The sequence below is a fragment of the Vicugna pacos genome, chromosome 3 (genome assembly GCF_048564905.1).
Source record: "Vicugna pacos chromosome 3, VicPac4, whole genome shotgun sequence".
In the NCBI taxonomy this organism is placed as follows: domain Eukaryota; kingdom Metazoa; phylum Chordata; class Mammalia; order Artiodactyla; family Camelidae; genus Vicugna; species Vicugna pacos.
Window position 1 is genome coordinate 86,333,369 of NC_132989.1, and position 20,803 is coordinate 86,354,171.

At 36.8% G+C, this 20,803-nt stretch overlaps 1 protein-coding gene across 2 annotated transcripts in view; it reads right to left on the reverse strand.

Annotated features, from left to right (window-relative positions):
- NDUFS4 (NADH:ubiquinone oxidoreductase subunit S4) overlaps positions 1 to 14,033 on the reverse strand; it is a 98,317-nt gene extending 84,284 nt beyond the window's left edge. For both annotated transcript variants that reach the window (XM_006205986.4, XM_031676117.2), the window contains exon 1: positions 13,886 to 14,033. In XM_006205986.4, the coding sequence (XP_006206048.1) occupies positions 13,886 to 13,983 (98 nt within the window). In that variant the 5' untranslated portion in view covers positions 13,984 to 14,033. The remainder of the gene's footprint in view (positions 1 to 13,885) is intronic.
- Between the last annotated feature and the right edge of the window lie 6,770 nt (positions 14,034 to 20,803).

Below are 20,803 nucleotides of genomic sequence, written 5' to 3' on the forward strand. Positions count from 1 at the left end.
ACACCTCCCCGCTAGAGACTCTTGAGTTTAAGGAGGCTATAACCACTACCTTTGGTACTCACGTTGCACTCCCCCGACCCATTTGTCATTTCGGCCACAGCTACAGGAGTTCAGACTTGGGTCATCCTCCAGTATCACACCTAAAGTGAACCCATTATGCCAAGTATAGCTCAAAGTACAGAAGAGCTAACGCCTTCAACCAACGAGAAGTGAGAACCAATGGATAAATGTTCAAGCGTTCCAACTTTCAAATGGATAATACTGAAATGCATTCTGTATGCTTCTCAGGAGGTTCGGGTGGAACTGAGCCTCTTACTGTTCACTACAGCAATCTCATTATCACACTTTTGGTCTTTCTTACCTGTCTCACTCCATAGCTCCTCACTTCTAGTTCCTAGGTAAACTCTCAGATAAACTACCTATACCCACATCTTTGTCTCAGATTCTACTTTACCACAAGACCTGAGAAATGATCATCTAGTCTTTGTTTGAATATTTCTACCTAGTCATCCTCAAAGCAGATGTTTCAAGGACATACATCCTACTAAAGTGTGGAAATGCAGTCTTTGAGACTAGAAAAAAATTACAAATATTTACTGAATAAGTGAACAAACTTTAGCAAGCAAAGTCCCAGAGTTTATTAAGAAAAAGGTAAGAGGTCAGCCTATACAGTACATACAAACATTATTTATTTCCTAAAGATATTTCAGTATCAATGTCAAACTATTCCTGGTCCTTCATTTTTGTTCAAGGGGCCCAGTTTCCATTACAACCTGACTTTCAGGGTTCCTATGACCTATAGGCATATGATACAGCAGGATAAGTAAAATTACAACAATGACTATATTATAGTAAACCCTTAGTCTATTTAATCTGACTTACCTGAGTATTCCCCCAAGATTTTTAAAACTTGGTACCAAAGAAAGGGACTTTCAGTCCCTCCCTCACGAGAAAACTGTAGAATATAAGCCTGAAAAAACTTCCATCAGCTATGACATCTATCACATCGGAAAAAAACAATCTGAAGTAGTAGCTGTCACTGAGAGAATGACAGAGACAAATTAGAGAGAGAGTCTGGTAACTTTCTAGCTCTGATCCCTGAGACCAGTTAGTAGAACCCCTGCCCTTTCCATTGCTTGGTAGTACAAAACAATTCCCCCCTCTTGCCTAAGCTAACCATTTGAGTTTTTAGGTTTCGGTCACTGGTAACTGAGAAAGGTCTAACACAAGAGCTAATAAAAGCAAAACATTGTATAACACCCAATACTCTCTATGGAAGGGCTACAAAGCCTGGGATCCATGAATCCCCTAGAAATGTAACTCTGATTTTACATATATGAGTGTACATATCTCTACACAGAAGTCACAAAAATTTCCATCAGTTACTCAAATAAATCTCTGACTCCTACACCCTAGCAAAGAAATTAAGGTTTATTGTTTGGTGGTCTAAACCAGTTACTCAATGTATTTTCCTGCCCACATACACAGAGAACAAACTTCCATCTTTTATTAAATGCCATCATTTTCACCTAAGGGTACATGTAGTTTCTTTGAAACTCTTTCTTTAGCCCATTTCTAAGATTCTGGTATATTAATAACTCCCTTCCTCCCACCACAGTTGAGAATCAATGGTTTAGAATCTAATTGTATAAAGAACTTTTTTGGTTCATTTTTAGATCTTTTAAATCTATTCAGATGTACTAAAATATGAGGAATACTAGAATTGAGCTTTTAAAATAATTCATCCTAAGATGGCTGGTCCTGGTAAAATGTAGTAAGCACACTCTACCCTTGTCTCTCCCACTGAATGCAACCATAAACTTGACAACATGCATGGAAAAGCTATTTGAAGACTGAAAAGTAAATAGCAAGCAGATCAGGGAAGATCACCAGAATTCAAAGTATCACCCCACCAGAGACAAGTTCACCATATTTTCCCCCTCCAGTATACCCTGCCTGAAATATATACACCTCACAGCTAGAAACCTAGAAGTGAACACTTCTCAAGGAGAAGCATTCTGTCCCAAGAAGCTAGAAAGGGAACTAACAAAAATGGTCAAGTGTGTAAATCACTCATTTTTTTCTTTCCTTTGTCTTCTCATATACCATTCAACAAGCTGTAGGCAATCCTACGGTTTCCATGTGGAAGCTCTGAGGGAAGAGCCAAAAACTCTGAGGGAAAGAACCCTTCTCTTTCACTGAAGCTGTGATTCTAAGAAGGTAAGACCAACACCTACTGATTTAGTTTTTTCCTCTCTCTGTCCTCCTGTCCCTTAGCCCCTGATGCAAGTGCAATTGTAGAACTGCACTACAAAGCAGGTAACAAGAGCTACAAGTTTCTGGATGGAAACTGAAAAGGGAAAACCAGGAAACTAGAATTTTAGAACACAAAAGTAATTAAACTAGAAATCAGAAACAGAAAAATGAGAGCAAAATCTCTAAATTCTTGGAAATTAAAACATCTCTAAATAATCCATGCATCAAAAAGGAAGTCTTGATGGAAATAAAATATTTTGAACCAAATGAAAATAAAATACAACATACCAAAATTTGTGAGATGGAACTAAGCAATTCAAAAGAAAACAGAAGACAAAAAAATGCTTCCCAGCTCATTTTATGAGTCCAGGATTATACCGAAACCAAATCTAAACAAACAAACAAAAAAAACAGAACAAAAAAGAAAACTACACCAATATCTTTCATAAACATAGAAGCAAAAATCCTCAACAAAATATTAGTGAACGAAAACATCTGCAATATATAAAAAGAATTAAAGAACACAACCAAGTGGAGTTTATGCTGAGAACACAAAGCTGGTTCAGTATTTGAAAAAAAATCAATATAATTCACCATATTGACAGTCTAAAGAAGAAAAATCGTAATGAATCAATTGATGCAGAAAAGGCATTAGACAAAATATAATATCCATTCATGATAAAATATAAGCAATCCAAAAGTAAAAGAAAACTTCCTCAATCTGATAAAAGTCATTTCTATTAAAAAAAAAAAAAAAAAACCTTTAGCTAACATTATATTTAATGGTGAAAAACTGAAAGCTTTCCCTTAGGATTGGTAAATGGCAAGACTGTCTACTGTTACCACCCTTATTTAACATCCTCCTGGAAATCAAAAAGAAACAAAAGGTGTAGAGACTGGACAGAAGGTATAAATTGTCTCTATTCACATAGACTACATAATTACCTACTTAAAAAATCCTCAAGAATCTGCAAAATACAGATAGAACTAACAAGTGAATTAAGCAAAGTTGCAGAATACAAAGTCAGCACACAAAAATCAATCCTATTTCCATATACAGTAATGTACAATTAGAAACAGAAATTTTAAAAACAATTCTATTTACCATAGCTCCCCAAAATTGAGATACATAGGCATAAATCTAACAAAACATATATGGGATCTGTACATTCAAAACTCTGAAACACTGATGAAAGAAATCAATAGGTAAATGAAGAGACATACCATGTTTTCAGATTGGAAGGCTCAACATGGTAAAAGTGACAACTCTCCTCAAATTAATCTACAGATTTTAAAGCAATACCAATCAAAATCCTAGCTGGATTTTTCAGAGATATAGATAAACTGATTCTAAAATTTAGATGGAAAAGCAAAGAAACTAGAATAGCTAAAATAATTTGGAAAAAAAGAACAAAATTGGAAAAATCACATCTACTCGATTACAACACTAGCTATAAAGCTACAGTAATCAAGACTGTGTGGTATTGGCAAAGGGCTTTAGATCAAAGAAACAGACTCAGACAAATACAGCCAACTGATTACTGACAAAGGTGCAAGAGCAATTCAATGATAAAAGGATAATGTTTACAATAAATGGTGTTGGAACAAATGTACATTCATATGCAAAAAAAACCCTCAACTTAAATCTCACACTTTATATAAAAATTCACTCAAAATGGATCATAGATCTGAATTTAAAATATTTCAAAACTTCAAGAAGAAAATATAAGAAAAAATTCTTTATGCCCTGGAGTTAGGCGAAGAGTTCTTAGATATGACCAAAAAAAAAAAAGACAACCCATAAGAGAAAAAACTAGTAAGCTGGATTTCATCAACATAAAGAACTTTTACTCTCTGAAAGATACTGTTAAACGAATGAAAAGCTACAGATGAAGAGAAAATATTTGCAAACCACATATCTGACAAAGGACTTGTACACAGAATATTTTAAGAATTCTCAAAGCTCAACAATAAGAAAATAAACAACCCAATTTAAAAACGGGCAAAAGACATAACAGATACTTCACCAAAATTCAGTATCATCAGCCATTAGAGACACACACATTAAAACCACGAGTGGAAATGCAATTTCCAATGATGGAAATACAAATCAAAACCATCCAGATACCACTTCATATTCACTAGGTTATAATAAGATGGTAATAACTGTTGGCATTATCAAAAAGTCTACAAATAATAAATGTTGGGAAAGGTGTAGAGAAAAAGCAACCCTCCTACACTGTTGGTGGGAATGTTAAATTGGTGCAGTCACTATGAAGAACAGTATGGAGATTCCTTTAAAAACTAAAAGCAAGGTTACCATATGATCCAGCAATCCCACCTGGGGCGTATATCAAGAGAAAACTTTAATATGAAAAGATACATGCACACCAATGTTCAAAGTAGAACTATTTACAATAGCCAAGACATGGAAACAACGTAAATGTCCACTGAGAGATGAATGGATAAAGATGATGATGATGTGTGTGTGTGTGTAATGGAATACAAAAAAGAATGAAATAATGCCATTTGCAGCAAATGGATGGACTGAGAAATTATCATACTGTCAGACAGAGAAACACAAATATGTGATATTGCTTACACGTGGAATCTAAAAAAAATGATACAACTTACAAAACAGAAACAGACTCACAGACGTAGAAAACAGACTTATGTTACCAACAGGGAAAAGGGAGGAGGGATAAATTGCAAGTTTGGGATTAACATATACACACTACTATATATAAAACTGGTAATAAACAAGGACCTACTGTATAGCACAGGAACTATACTTAATATCTTGTAATAACCTATAATGGAAAATAATTTTAAAAAGAATATATATATATATATATATATAACTGAATCACTTTCCTATATGCCTGAAACTGATACATTATAAATCAACTATACTTCCATAAAAATTAATTAATTAATTAAAAACAAAAACAAGTGTTGACAAGGTTATGAGGACACTGGAGCCCTCATTCACTGCTGGTGGGAATGTAAAATGGTATAGCCACTTTGGAAAAAGAGTCTGGCAGTTACTCAAATGGCTATACACATTAATCCAGCAATTCAACTCCTCGGCATACACCCAAAAGAGTGAAAACCTGTGTCACACAGAAACTTATACACAAATGTTCATAGAACATTATTCATCATAGCCAAAAGGTGGAAATAGCCCCAATGTCCACCAGCTTATGGATAAATAAAGTGTGACATGGCCATTCAATAGAATATTACTTATCAATTAAAAAGGAACAAAGTACTGATATATGCTACAACCTGCATAAACTTTCAAAACATTAAGACAGTCACAAAAGATCACATATGTTTCTCTTTGTATGAAAGGTCCAGAATAGGCAAATCTAATGAACAGAAAGTAGATTCATGGTTGTTGAGGGCAGGGGGAAGGGAGAAACAGAAGTGACAGATAATGGGCACAGGATTTCTTTTTGGAGTAATGAAAATATCTTAAAATTGACTGTGGATGGCTGCTCAACTCTGTGAATATACTAAAAACCATCAAATTGTACATTTTACATGAGTGATTTATATGGTAATTTTATCTCAATAAAGTTGTTATTAAAAAACACAATGAATTATCATTATACACCAATTAAAATGGCTAAATTTTAAAATACTGATAATATCAATGTTAATGAGGATGCAGAACAACTAAATTTCCATACATTGATGGTGGAAAAGCAAACTGGTATAACTACTCTGGAAAACAGTTTTGTAGGATCTTATAAAGTTAAACATACAATACCTATGGCCCAGGAATCTTCCTCCCAGGTATCTACTCTGAAGAAATGAAATCACGTTCACGCAAAATCCTGTACACAAACGTTTACAGTGGCTCTGTAATTATCAAAAACTAGAAATAATTCAAATGGCCTTCAAGGGGTAAATGGATAAATAAACTATGTACATTCACACAATGGAATAATACTTAGCAATAAAAACAATGAACTATTGACACAACTTGGAAGAATCTCAGAGGCATTAAGCTGAGTTAAAGAAACCAATCTTTACAAGGTAGTTCCATTTATATTACAATCTTAAAATTACAAAACTATGGAGATGAAGAAAAGATAACTTGTTGCCAGAGATAATAGCAGTACAGAGGGAGTCTTTTGGTATTCTGTACCCTGATTATTGTGGTGGTTATATAAATCTGTACATATGTTAAAATTCTAAACACTGTTCACCAAAAGTAAAATAGTGGATTTTTCTTTCTAATTTTAAAAATTAAAAATGTCAAATCCAACTAGACTCAACCCTTTAATTCAATTTCAATTCACTAAACTATCACTTCTAATCATCTTATTTAGTTAAAAGTACACTATATTGTTCAAAGAAAGATACTGGCAAAATGAAATACGTCCTAAGGAGTACCAAGAGTAAAACATTAGAAAGATCTGGTCATTAATTAAGGGTAAACAAACTAGACATGTTAAGCCTCGAACACAGACTCAGAGAGAGAATGACTGATGACAAATGTCTTTAATTTTCCAAAGGCTGACATGTGCATGGGGGTTAGAATTTTTTCATATAGTATTAAAGTGAAACTTGATTTACCATTGAGTCTGAAAGTGTAGAGGGTTTTCTAGGCTACCAAAAATTCATGATATATTCCTCAACTGCTAGATAATCAAGAAAGAAGTTCTGGAGATTCTTGCATTAAACAAAGGGTGGGACAGGAAGATTCAAGAGTTTCTTCTACCTCAAATATTATATGAATCTATGAACTATAACTTCTAGAGTTAAACTACCAAAGCAGAAGACACTGAATATCTAAAAAGGTGGCCCTTCCTGCCAAAGTACCACCTTTCATTGCACAAAAGAAATATTAAAAAACACTCTAGGTTCCAAATTTTAAAAAGACTAAATACATATAAAATCTTAACAAAAGCCGTATTAAGCCCTATTTCTCCAAATCTCATTTATACCAAGGATATTAAAATTAAATTCAAATTACTAATGTCAAATTAAATCTAATTTCATTAGACTTAAAAGGCAAAAGTTTATGAATACAAATTTCATACAAACTTCTGTAGTACGTTGAAGAAATTTCATGAAAAAGAAGTACTCTTTCCACACAAAGGATGGTAGTCCTCAAAAGAGCCAAAACATCTGTATTCACTTAAAAGCTCATCAAGGCAGACTGACATTTTTAGGAGAAGCATATGGGTTGCTGAACAGTCATCTAGAACAGGATCTTTTGTCTAGTAAACCCTATTCAAGGACCATTTACTTACATATAGAGTGGCTGAATAAAGAAAAGAACGTATTTTTGAGTCCTAGAAAACACAAAGAAATGAACTCTTCATCTAGCTTTGTTAAGGATAAAGCAAAACATTGTTACAAAAGCAGCCAGGTCTTTAGTCTCAGAGACAACACTCTCAACATCTGAAACAATTCTAAGAAATCACTGGAACAAAAGAACTCTAGAAAAGCTTTCTTAGAGAACTATATCCAGCCAAAGACCACCTCCCTAAAACAAGGCATTTCCATTTTAAAGGATAAAACACTTTCTTCTTAAAACTTTGAAGGGCAGAGTTCAACAGCTGCGCTGTATTAAACCTGAGCCCTTCCAAAAGGAAGAACAAGAGTCTCTGGAGAGCGAGTAACATGGCCTGCTTTCTCCAAAATTATCAAAATGCCTGCTTTGCCTCAAAGGAAAGTTTCTTCAAGAAAAAGCCTCTATACAGCACGTGGATGGAAAACATAAAACTCAACTTAGATTAGGAAAATCGAATCATTTTTGCTTGTTTCTAGAAATCTCCTCCACCTGAGGAAAATGCATTTTCAAGTCCTTCAAGACATAGTATGGAAACTATTTTAAAAAACAAAAACAATAGTTTTCAGCCCTAACTTCCCTTCAGAATCACCATAGCTCTAGGTCTCAACCTAAACTCGCTGAACCAACATATATTGGGGCCAAGCAAGGCATCTGATTTATTTATGCACACAACAGGTGATTTTGATCCATAGCAAGGGTTTAAAAGCATTGAACTGGAGCATGATCCTACAAAGGAAAAATAAAGCCTAGTGAGTAAAGGCAAGAATAAAAGGTCACATTTGAGAAACTAATTAGTTCTAAAGAAACTAAGATTGTATTCACCTATTAAAATACTCGGCAACAAACAGAAAGAGAATTTGAAACAGTAATTCTGATTCCTCCTACCATAACTTAAAGAACAAAAGACTTAAAATAGTTTGCTAAAATATCCAAATATTTAGGTGGAACTGTTGTGAAGAATGCAGCCACTGCAAAGGTTCCATCAGGGTCTTTGAACACTGCAAACTAAAGAAAAGTTATAATAAGAGCTCATGTATGTTTAAGACTTTAATTACAGCAAAGTAAATTTCAGCCATCAGCAGAGCTTCATTAAGCCTACTTTATTTTACACAAAATTCTAACAGGTTTACTCACTTGGTATTCAAATCTATAACAAATGAAAAGGAGTAGTGGAACTGCTAAAGGGAAGCAGACCAGTCAAGGTAGGATACAGAAACACTATTAAAAAGTGACACAAGAACTCAGAAAGCATAAACAGACACTTGACAGTTTTTTAAGGCAGTAGAATGCAGTGACTTTTTCCTAATGATCACTGCAGTAAGGAAAAAGAAAAATACATTCAGTATAATTTGTTTCATACAGGTATTTTGTTTAAAAGGGTAAGAAAGTATAGTAAGTCACCCAAAGAAAGTCTCTCATCAAAAATAATTACAAAATTTAGTGAAAAAAAATCCTTGCCACAAACAAACAAACAAAAAACCTAAGTTCTCAGTTGGACACTCTCACTGTATAAAAGGAACAGTGGAGTGAAAGTAGAGAGCATCAAATAGTCTTTCAATGAAGAAACATACATTGCTAAAAGGAAAACAGAAGACACTGAGCTTTTAATTTACTATTATTAGGCAAATTATTTCTTTCTGCAAAAGTCAACGTATTGCTTTAAACTGCTAAATCAGACTATTTCCTAGTAAACTTAAAAATGTTGCCGCATCTGAAAAATAAGAATAAAAAACAGCTGAGTTCATAGTATTGTGAGAACTGGGGAAAGGAAGGTAAAGTCCTTGGCACAGTGGCTAATACACAGTAAGTGAGAAATAAATGTTAGCTGCTATTTTAATTTGTGCTCAGAATAAACACCAAAAACAACTGATTCCATCAAAGGATATATTTTAGAAGCTTACCCATTTGAAATGGTGTTATTCTGTGTTCACCTCACACTCAGAGATCTCTAACGTGTAATTCAGGAACCAAGTTGCCCCATCTGTCTTCAAGAAGTTCCATGTATTATTACTTTTTTAAATTTAATTTGTGGGGGGGGGTAATTAGGTTTATTTACTTATTTTGATGGAGGTACTGGGGACTGAACCCAAGACATTAGGCATGCTAAGGATGCACTCTACCACTCAGCTACACCCTTCCCCCTCCATGTATTATTAACTTGTAAAAACTTCATGTAAAGTAGTTTGCAGTCAGCAACTCTAATAATCACAGTTAGCTACTGTTATTCCAAAAGAGTTCTCATGTTCCACAAATATCCTTTCTCAAATAAATTCATTTCCACTAGTTTTTTTAAATTTGAATACAAAAGAGGTATCAGGACGCTTGTCAAAGAAATGCATGAGTACCAAAAAAAAAAATCTATAAGACAATTTCAATACAGAAGTTAACAGAGTTTTAGGTGAATATCCTAACCTTGGATCACTGCAAATAATTAGAGTGTGTGCTATATATTTCATATTCACATTTATGTAGGTTAGTGCCCACTTGGTTTTCATTGATGAAGCTATTAACAGAAATACTGTCTATGGCTTCCTGCTTTTCCTCACAATCACAAATCTCTATGTATTTATTCATCTAAGTGATAAGCACTTACCAGTTATGTGTGAGCCATTACACTAGGTTCTATGAAGTATACCAAAGTAAATTAAAATTTTTTCCAGCCCTACAAAAGCCTGTGACCTCCTTAATGATAGATACATCAGGGCATGCGCCAAAACCTGCTCATTTGCGCGCGCGCGCGCGCGTGTGTGTGTGTGTGTGTGTGTGTAAAAGAGTCAGTATGTCAAGGCAGCCAACAATCCAAACATCTCTCTATGGCTTATAACAAAGTTTATTTCAGTCATTTTATGTTTTATATGACCTACGAGAATCAGCTTCTGCTTTGCTCCATGTTATCTTCATTTCAGGATCTCGGCTGAAAGAAAAGACCCTACCCAGGACAGCAGAGGGAAAAATGACATGGCCAAACATGAGACAGCTGTTGAAGCTTCTGCCTGACATGGCATAGCGTTTCTGGTTAACATTTCATTGGTCAAAAAAAGTCACTTGGCCAATGGGGCAATGAAGTATAATCGTGTCACAGGGAATGGAAATGAATATTGTAAATAATAATACCATCTACCACAACATCCATCAACAAGATTAAAGAAAAGGAAAATATTCAGGTCTATTCAAACCAATAATAAAACTAGCATGTTATTTAGTTTAATACGTAGTAAGGTTTACTATGTGCTGGACACTATTCTAATATTTACTAGTATTAAAATATTTAAATCTCCTAAGAGGAATTAAACAAAGATGTCTACTACTGATGAAAACAGACCAACTAATTTTAAGTATTTTTTAACGAGGAAAATAAGCAAAACAATGAAACCTATTAGACGACACAGTAGAAACACTGCAAGGTCACAAAACCTGGCTTTAATATGTTCCAAAGAGTGCAAAAAGTAGCGCCCTTCAGACAGGAATTTGTTTATACAGCTTATCTGAAGTAGAAGCCAACCTACTGGTTCTAAATGTCCTAAATGCTTCTCAAATTTGGGCTGAGACAGTTTCTCAGCAAGGTGTAATATACACAGAACTCCCTCAAACTTAGGACCTCTCTTTCACTGAAGGCCCCTGCCAACTCATAATTTCCTACTGGCTTACCGTGATGCTGAAAAAGGAAATAGATCAACAGACTACAGCCAGAGACTGGAGCACAAAATAGGCCTCACAAAAAGGTCCCATACACTTAGTCCCCAACAGTCGTTAATTAACACCCGTAAGGAGCTATGTTTGTGGTAAACACAAGACTCACTCCAACTGAGAAGTGATGAAACAGGTCCAGGTGAGATAAATATACATGAATAGGTTAAAGGAAAAAAAAAAAATTCCTGAGTCCTAAGCATTGCTACTTTGAAACAGAGTGCCATTTTATCTGGCTTGTAGATTAATGTCCTAAATAGTTAAACTTACTCTGGACAATCCCTTGGGAAAGTAAGGGATAAATGTAGGCCATAGATCCAGGGTTTTCCCAGCTCTCCTTCAGCCCAGGGAAATAAGCAGCACATGGAAACAGACTTTAAAGCAGGAGCTCAGAAACGAGATCAGCTGAATCAACTATATTGTTTAAATTACTTTTTCTCTCTTTCTTGTGTGTACATGTTGTTGGGTTCTTTGGCTTACTCTTTTGTTTTTTACTGATACACTGCAGTTAAGTTCATATAAGTTAATGTAGCAGTTAACTGCTTCTTTCCTTCTGCTGAGAGTTTCTTTTCTTCAGTGTTTATATTTGCTTGCTACTCCCTTTCTTACCAAGGGCCTTACTGATTCTCCATTCCCCCCTCATTTCACTCAGGTGATCTGAAATCTCACATCATTTGCAAATTATTCTCTAAGCAATACAATAAAATGAATTTTTGATGTAGATTTTCCCAATAATTGGTTCTCTTTCCACACTCTACCTTTTCAGATCCTCATTATTCTCAAATCATAATGTAAAGAGAGTGCTTAAGGATGAAAAGTAAATTACATGTAAGAGACCAGTGCCATAAATTTCCCTCAAGGTGAGATAAACCACGTAAGCTCTTTGGGTAAAAAAAATGGTATAGAAAGCAAGTAAATGTGTCATTTGACTTTTCCTTGGCTTTTAAGTTTTTTAAAATATGAAAAGGTCATCTTACATGATTTAAAATTTTATTTTATTTTCAAATCTCTTCCAACACATTTGCAAGCAGAAACTCTTTAAATCTCGATAAGTACTAATTACCATCAAAGTTTCCAAAACCTAACTATCTTAACATCAACTGCTATAAGCTGCTAACAAAATGGCTGTGACTTATACAGCCACGTTTTGATTAGCCGTGCACCAGTGGACCCTTCAAATTTGTTTTCAGTTCTATAGCTACTGCGAGTACATTATTACTTGACAATGCAAAATTAATCTCCATCGGGTCTAGAACAAAAACTAACCTGGGTCACCTCTATTTGAGACCTAAATAAACCAGTGGAGTATCTTATCTTTGAGAAGTACTTTCCATTCTTTAAGTTACCCATATGTAGAAGAGTTAACAACAAACTTCTTCTTTACCTTTCCCCAATCTTAGCATTCTTATTTTTCAACGACTCTCTTACATATATATATATAGACAGATAGATATAGATATAGAGATAATGATAGAGATAGAGATATCTACTATTGCCTTCAAGACTTTTCATAAGCCACTGACCCTACTCAGGATGTCTTTCCCACCCATCATCCACTATTCAAAACTTTAATAAAACACCTCCCAAAATCCTTTCTAATTAACACTCTTTCTAACTGTCTGTATTCCATTTATATTTAATATAACACTAAGTTAGTTACCATTTCACTAGATTCTCTTTTCAACTTTTAACGACTCCCATTCTTCCTACCTCCTTCACATCTACTCAGTCTTTCCATTACTATTCTAAGCACTCATGCATAAGACACTCAACATAAACTCAGATTTATATTTATACTAACAAGTTGTGAAAATAACAATGAAACAAAATAATTCTTCGCAGATAAAAATCGTGGGGGGGTGCGCGCGAGCGCTCATGCTTTTGTGTTAGTACAATTTTTGAAAGTCAGGAAAATTCGGAAAAATAAGGAAATGGATAATTAAGTAATGCAGTCGAAAAAGAAATCACCATCACGAAAATGCTTCAAGGAAAAACAATGAACAACAATCTTTGAATTACTGTGAGGCATTAATGAAATTCTTGATGGGAAACCTCGCAGCATGACCATCATCAGCCTTTTAAACATTACCTGCCAATATTACAAGCAGGATACCTCTATTAACATTGAATTCCAACCAAGTTTTCCTACCAAGCAGCCTGATAAAACAATCTTTCTGTTCGGAAACCCAAGCAATACCACTTAAAGCCGTGGAAGGCAGAGAGTGAGTTTACCCTTTAGTAAGGACTGGGGTGATGGGCAAACAGGTGGAAAATGGAGAGGTGCGGAAAGTGGGGAGAAAAACGAGTGAAACTCCGCCCATTCTCTGGGGGCCAGGACTCGGCTCGCAGCTCCGGAGACAATCCGCTCCCACAGACCCTCTCCCACAGCAGCGGTCCGAAAGTTTCCAAGACACCAAAGGTCCTCCTACCCCCTCCCCGCATTCACGCCCCAACTCGCCTGGCCGAGCGCCCCTTGATCGAAGCTCGTCCCAAATCCGCCCGCCCTCTCCCGAGGAAAGGGTCAGCAGAGGACGTTTTCCCTGAGGCCTTCTCCGGGACCGAGCCAGCAGAGACCTCTGCAAAAGTGGACAGACCCGAGAGCGTGAGGAAGAAGCCTCACAATCCTTTTACCTGGTCGGAACCTTGGAAACGGAAATGGCAGCTGCAGCTGCTGCCCTTCTCCCCAACAACGCTTGCCTCAGCGCCGCTGACATTGAGACCGCCGCCATCTTGCTGCAGGCAAACTCCAGGACGGATCTCCGCAAGGGACAAACTTCCTTCGTTTTCAAGCCTGTGGCACCGCGATACAACGGACTGAGGATTTGGGGGTTAATTTATTCTTGTTTGGTGTTTTGTTAAATTCTGGAGTTTAGAAAAGAGAAGAAAGGTTTGGTTGAAAGAGATAAAAAGGAAAATGGGTGGAAGAAAAATGCAGACATTCATTAAGTGTAAAAATCGCCCTCACAAAGTATAATCCTTGTTTATTGTTAGGACTGGTTATTTACTGGTTAATAAAGAGACCAAACAAAAATGCTTGAAAATTTAAACACCTGCAACTCATAATTTTTTCAAAGGACTCAGAATATTTAGAGTTGAGCCCACTGGAAGAGCCAGAGGGCTCGTTGGGTTCATGAGAACCTGAAGTAGTACTTTTCCAAAGTGTTGCCAGATTGAGTTTGTAAGCCCTCAGGAAATGGCTGTGTTCAGTTTGATGTTCTGTAGTTGATAGTTGTAATCATCATATTTTCCAAATGAAAAGTCTGGACACATGGCCTGGCGAAGGATTATTTTTTTTTGACGTGTGTATTTATATGAAAAACTAATGAAACATATTATTTTATATCACTCTTTTCCCAGTAAATCCTGAGTGTGTGATCATAATCCATAGACACCATACATATAAAACAAAAATTATCTTCTGAGGCAAGTGTTGGAAATATGTTTGCATTGTGGGTTACTGACGTTTCCAATGATGATTAACTGTGGATCATAAAATAAAAAGCAAGTTAGTTTCTGGGGTTTGTTTTTTAAGAGGCTTTTTAAAAATGCTTAGAACATTACTGCTTTTAAAATCAAGCAAGTGAAAACAATAACCTTTATTAAAAGAATAGGATTAACAGGAGGATGGGGAATGACTTGTTCTGCATTATGGCCAATTAAAAGAAAACTTGACACTCAAGGAAAAGGGAAAAGAAAGGGCTTCAGCACCGTAGCACCTAGCATCTAGCACCAAATAGAAAGCCACATCCAGGGAAAGAAGAAATGCACAGAAAAGGAAGAGATGTCTCAGAGAGAATTTTCTTACCTTCACAGTAATGCTTCCAGGAACAATTATTCTAACTCTGCAACTGATCAAATGAAGATATTTTTACTTAACTTACAATAATTAGTAAACTATAATTTTACTCTCCCTTGTACCTGGAGATCGGCAATGGCCCCTATTGGGTTAACACAATCATTCTGGTATTCAGTTTATATCCACTCTGGAAACGAGCACATGGTCATGTCACCTTATAAATCCCTCCAGTGGGCTTACCATTGTCCTCAGGACGAAGACAAAAATTCCTTAACCTGATCTGACAGGCTCCAGGTAGTCTGTCACCTTCCTTCCTCTCTGGCCCACCGACTGACTTTCTGTCCTGCCACGGAGCCTTTCTCAGTCACCTACTAGGGTGCTCTTCCTGCCTCTTCTCTAGTCATTCTCTTTGCCCTTCACATCACAGCCCAAGAGTCACTCCCTGTGATAGAAACTGTAGATGTCTCACAGGCATTTCCCACCATTGCCTTCTTTGAGCACAGAATCTGACTCCTCCTACAGAGACTAAAAAAATGTTGTATATTCATATTCACTTTCCCATCAGCTTGCAGCTACTACATGGACATGCCCGAGGCCAAAGGGATCTGACATCCCTTCTGGGAAAAAAGGCTTTTGAAAAAAGAGACACTCAAGGGGAAATGTCTCTCTCTCTGACTTTGGATGCAGTTGCACGAGGACATTAAGCCTAGAGCTATGGCATCTCCTCAGCATGCAGAGACAAACAAGAACCTAGTCAACAAGAAAGGATGGAAGAGCAGAGAGGGAAAGAGCCTACGGCTTTAATGACATTGTTGAGCTTCTGAGTCAACTCTGATCAAAATACCTCCAGACTTCTTGTTATATGAAATAACAAGTGGCTTGATTGTTTACACTGCCATTTGTTAGATATCCTGCAGCCAAAAACATTTTTACTGATGCTCTTACACAGGATTACTTCTCTAACTTCCCTGACATGTCAACTCCTCTTTTTATAGCCCCACCTAGCACCATATCTTTCTCTTCCAGAGCACCTCCCATACTGCAGTAAAGTTAAGTTCTCTGAGGAGAGGGATCATATCTGTTTTTGTTGATCATTTCACCAGAACCACTAGCCTGGTTCCTAACACATAGTAGGACCCCAAAAAATGTGTTGAACACATGAAGGAATGAATGAATGAAGCTAATAAGAACTTTTAAAATGTCAAAAATAAAGGGGCAGGAAGGGCCTTTTCCTCTTGTTATTTTTGCTTTCAAAAAGCTTGTACAAATTACTTTTAATGTGCTCTTTATCTCAGGTATACAGATCTTATTGGCTTCTAATATTTCATCTTTGATCAAATGCCATTTCCTGAAGACCTTGGTGGGAAGTTGGGGGTAGGGGCCCAGTATTTCTGGCAAGAGGCCTGAAACCATAAATCTACCTTTTACTAGGCTTACATTCAAAAAAAATTTTTAATAAGCCCTTTCATTTCCTTGTTTCTCACATTTCAAATACATCATATAGGCCTAAAAGTGGAACACAAATAATTTGCTGTGTACATTTATTCTTTTTATAATTGTACCCCAACTATAGTTTCTACCATAAGGCTTAATAGATGTCTAGGTCCAAATAGCATTTTATTATTTCAAATAGGAGTATTAAAATGTGAATTGATTTTACTTTTTGCTTGCATTTCAAGCATGGTGGCCAAAAGAAACATTTAGTTTAGTCTTTCTGATGGCATGTGAAATTTACAGTGGATCTGAAGTTGTCTGGTTTTAATTTTTTCCCCTTGCACATGGGTCTTCAATAAAGCATCCAGAAGATAAATTAAAACCAGACATTTCTATCAGAAGTTTCACATGCAATTGCTATACACATGAAAAAAATTCCAGTATCACTTATTGGCTACAAACAAATATTTTAAATCATATCTTATTTTTCACTGCTGATTTAGTTGAAAACCTTGAATTAATACCTTATCATCTTATAAAATTATTATGACATCTGGCAGGGTTGCTGAGTCTTTGGCAACAAATGAAGTAGTTTCTACCTATAGTGAAGAAATACCACTTGAAATTATTTTTGGAAAACAAAGGGTACAATCAAAATTCCTAAAAACTGAAGGAATTTTCCCACATAAATTTGATTGCATGCCCCATCACAGTCTGGGATTCCAATCCTAAAACTTCAACTGCTTATAGGTCATTTTCAAATTTAACATGTAGAAAACCAAACTTATTATAGTCTTCCTTTTCTCTTACCCAAAGCAAATCTTTCCCTCCTATTTAGTATTCTCTGTCTTGGCAGAAATACTGACATCTCTATTCCAGTATAAGATGTCATCAACTATAAAACACATCATTATTTTCTGTAAAATAGAAAGCAAAAAAATATAGTAATTGCCTAACCCAATGTACTTTCTCCTCTTTGTCCTTAGTAATAGAAGCCATTATTTATTGATCTCTAGAATAAAGACTTTATTTTTCAGACTCTCTAATGCTAGGAATAACCATGTAATAAGTTCTGACCAATGAAATGTAAAAAAAATACCATGTGACAACATCTGGGAAACCTCCTTTAAACATAGATAGCAGTTGTACCTCCTTGCCCTGCTCCCCACATTTTTCTTTATCTCTTCTATCATCATGCAACCTAGAAGCCAATGTGAAGACTCAGACCATGAAGACAAGAGCCCTGTGATGAGCAAATAATGAGGTGGAAGGAGCCTGGATACTCCAACCATCCTCTGATTCCATGAGAACTGTGGATCCATTTATCCTACCACCATCTCCCTGTTCTTCACTCCCTTGATGACAGCTCTCCCTGCTTATACAGATGAAATACCATGGCCAATGATTTTGATCATTTTCTTGCCCCCTCTCACTTTCTTGTACTCAGCAAAACTGCCACATAAGTTAAATCCAGCTGTCTTTCTATCTTGCACCTGCACATATGCAGCCGAACACAACTGGGAAAAGGACCAAATTATACTGATTTGTCTCAATTTAACACAAACCTCAAGTTAGCGCTTAATGCTACTTGCCAATCATATTAAACTTTCCTGTATTCTGTATTCATATACTCTTATCCATTCACTCTTTCACACTTTGTTCTCTCTCCTCAAACCCGTTACCTCTTCTCTTATCCTCACTTCTGGTAATTTTCCTACTTCTCTGAGAAATTTCAGTGAATAAAAAAACCCAGTATCCTCCATGTTACTAAAGCCAATAATCAATTCTCAGGCTTTATGTCATTTGACACAGTTGATTACTCAGTCCTCAATATATTTGCTTCACTTGGTTTCCAGGACACCATACTCTCCTGGTTTTCCTCCCACTTCATTTATATGCTTCTTCTCAGGCTCCAGTTCCCAGTTCCTCCTTCTGTACCAAACTCATTAATGTCAGAGTGTTCTAGAACTCAATCCTTGGTCATCTTTTCTTCTCCTCTGACAGCCTCATTCAGTCCAAAGGCTTTTAAATGTCATCTATTTACCAGTAGCTCCCAAACCGTTATCTCCAGCTTAGTCTTTTATCATGAATTAAAGATTTGTATTTCTACTTGTTTACTTGATTTTCTTACTTGGATATTTAATAGAAATCACCAACTTAAAATGTCCAAAACTGAATTCCTGATCTCCCCTAAATCTCTCCAATTACAGCCTTCCCCATCTAACTAACAGCCAGTTTATCCTTTCAGTTGTTCAAGCTAAAATCTTTGGAGTTATCCTTAACTCCCTTCTCTCTCTTTGAAACACTAGTTCTGAAACATCTTGGAATATCTTTAAAAAATGATTCCATACTACAAGAGTGACCACAAAGTCCCTATACATGAGATTCAACAACAGTCAAAGACCTAAAACCAGTCTCCAAAAACTGATTTAATGACTTTCAACCATTAACATTAGAAGAGGTCCAGAAAAGCATTAAAAAAAATTGTGCAGCTATTAGAGAAGCACATGCAGGTAACTTCTCTCCACCATGCCTAAAGACTTTTGGCCACTTTGTATAGCTCTAGTTAGACATTCACAACATCATTAGAGTCCTCCTTCACTCCTCTCTTTCTCTCTGACCCCAATAAATTCCTCTGATTCTACCTCCAAAGTATAACTATAATATATGACCACTTCTCACTCCTCTATTGCTAGCTCACAGGTCCATGCTACCATCATCTCTTGCCTAGAATGCTGCTAGAGTCTTTGAGCATGACTTCCTTTGTTTGTCCTTACCCACTACAGTACATTATTTACACAGTTCCCACAGTGGTCCTTTCAAAATAAAAGGCAATTCATGTCACCCTGTTGATCAAAACCCTCCATCAAAGGTGATCGGGTGCTACTATCTCTCTTATCTCACCTGCTATTATTCTCTCCTTCCTCACTCTGCTGTTTTCTTCAACATGCCAGGCGTTTTCTCACCGTATGGCCTTTGCATTGATTGCTGCTTCTGCCTGGAGTACACTTCCCCCCACATATCAACATGGCTAACTCCCTCTCTGTTAAGTCTTTGATCAAATGTCACCTTTCAATGAGGCTTTCCTTGACATACATATCAGTCAATGTCCTGCCAGGAAAACAGAAACCACTATTTCAAACAGAGGAAATTTAATTCAGGGAATTGTTTACACAGGTGATGGAATTGCTGAGGGGCCAAATAAGGGAGATCATGAGGCAACTCACATATCAGAATCAGCCGGAGCTGCTGTCACCCCCAGGGCTAAGCACCACAGGGAGTAGTAAGTAGCGTTGCCAGAACCCCAAAGCTGGGATGATCCGTGGGCTCTGAAACCACAGCCGGGGAGGCTGAGCAGGAGCTAGGACCAGAGAGGGAGAGATAATGCAACAGGAACTGAAATGGAATGATGGAAAAAGTACCAGAGATCACCACCCTGACAAGCTGGACAGGAGATGCAGGTAAGTACCCAACTTGCTCTCCAGTCTGTTAGTGCCTCCCATTAGCTGAACATACCTAGAAGCTCAAAGTCTCGAGAACCTGAGAGATGTTGCTCCTTATGAAATGGGAAGTCAAGGAAGGAATCCAAGAGACACTGGCGAAATTTCAGCATACCACCCATCAAAAACTGCAAGATCCCAAGCCCCACATATTCCACATACTGCCAGTTCCTCTTACCCTGCTCTGCTTACTTGTTTATCAGGATTCCTAGTCGTAGGCAACAGAAACCTACTGTGACTTTAGAAAAAGAAATTGTTTAAAATGTCTTGGCTAGCAAATAGAATCATAGGAGGTCTGAAGAACTAAGCTCAATTAATAAGTGGCAATAGCACAGGAAGTAAGGCAGAAAGAGGACCAAAGCCAAAGCATGCCACAGAAGCTAGCCCAATGAGGACTCTGGTTTGGCTGCATAATATACAGATGCACAGCTGCCTTGTGTATCACTGGAGTCTAGATCCCACTGCTGGGACCATGGCCACTGCTGTCTGTGAATATTGGATGGCACTGCCATCACTACTGCCACCTGTCTCCATAATGGATTCTCCACAACCCTAGGCCCTTGGTATTAATGACTCCCTATCCAGAGTCCAGGGCAAATGTGTCTGAATGCCTGGGTCGGGGTCATGTGTTCGTATCCTAGCTGCACAGGATGCTGAGAAAAGGTGTATGTTATTTTCAGGTTTTTTGGTGAGAGGCAGTCTCCACCTCTCATCAATATTCAGAAAGTGGTATTTTCCCAAACATACAAAGGAGACTTACATGCTGGACAACCAAAAAATTACAAATACACACTGTATCTTTGTATGTATCCAAAATAC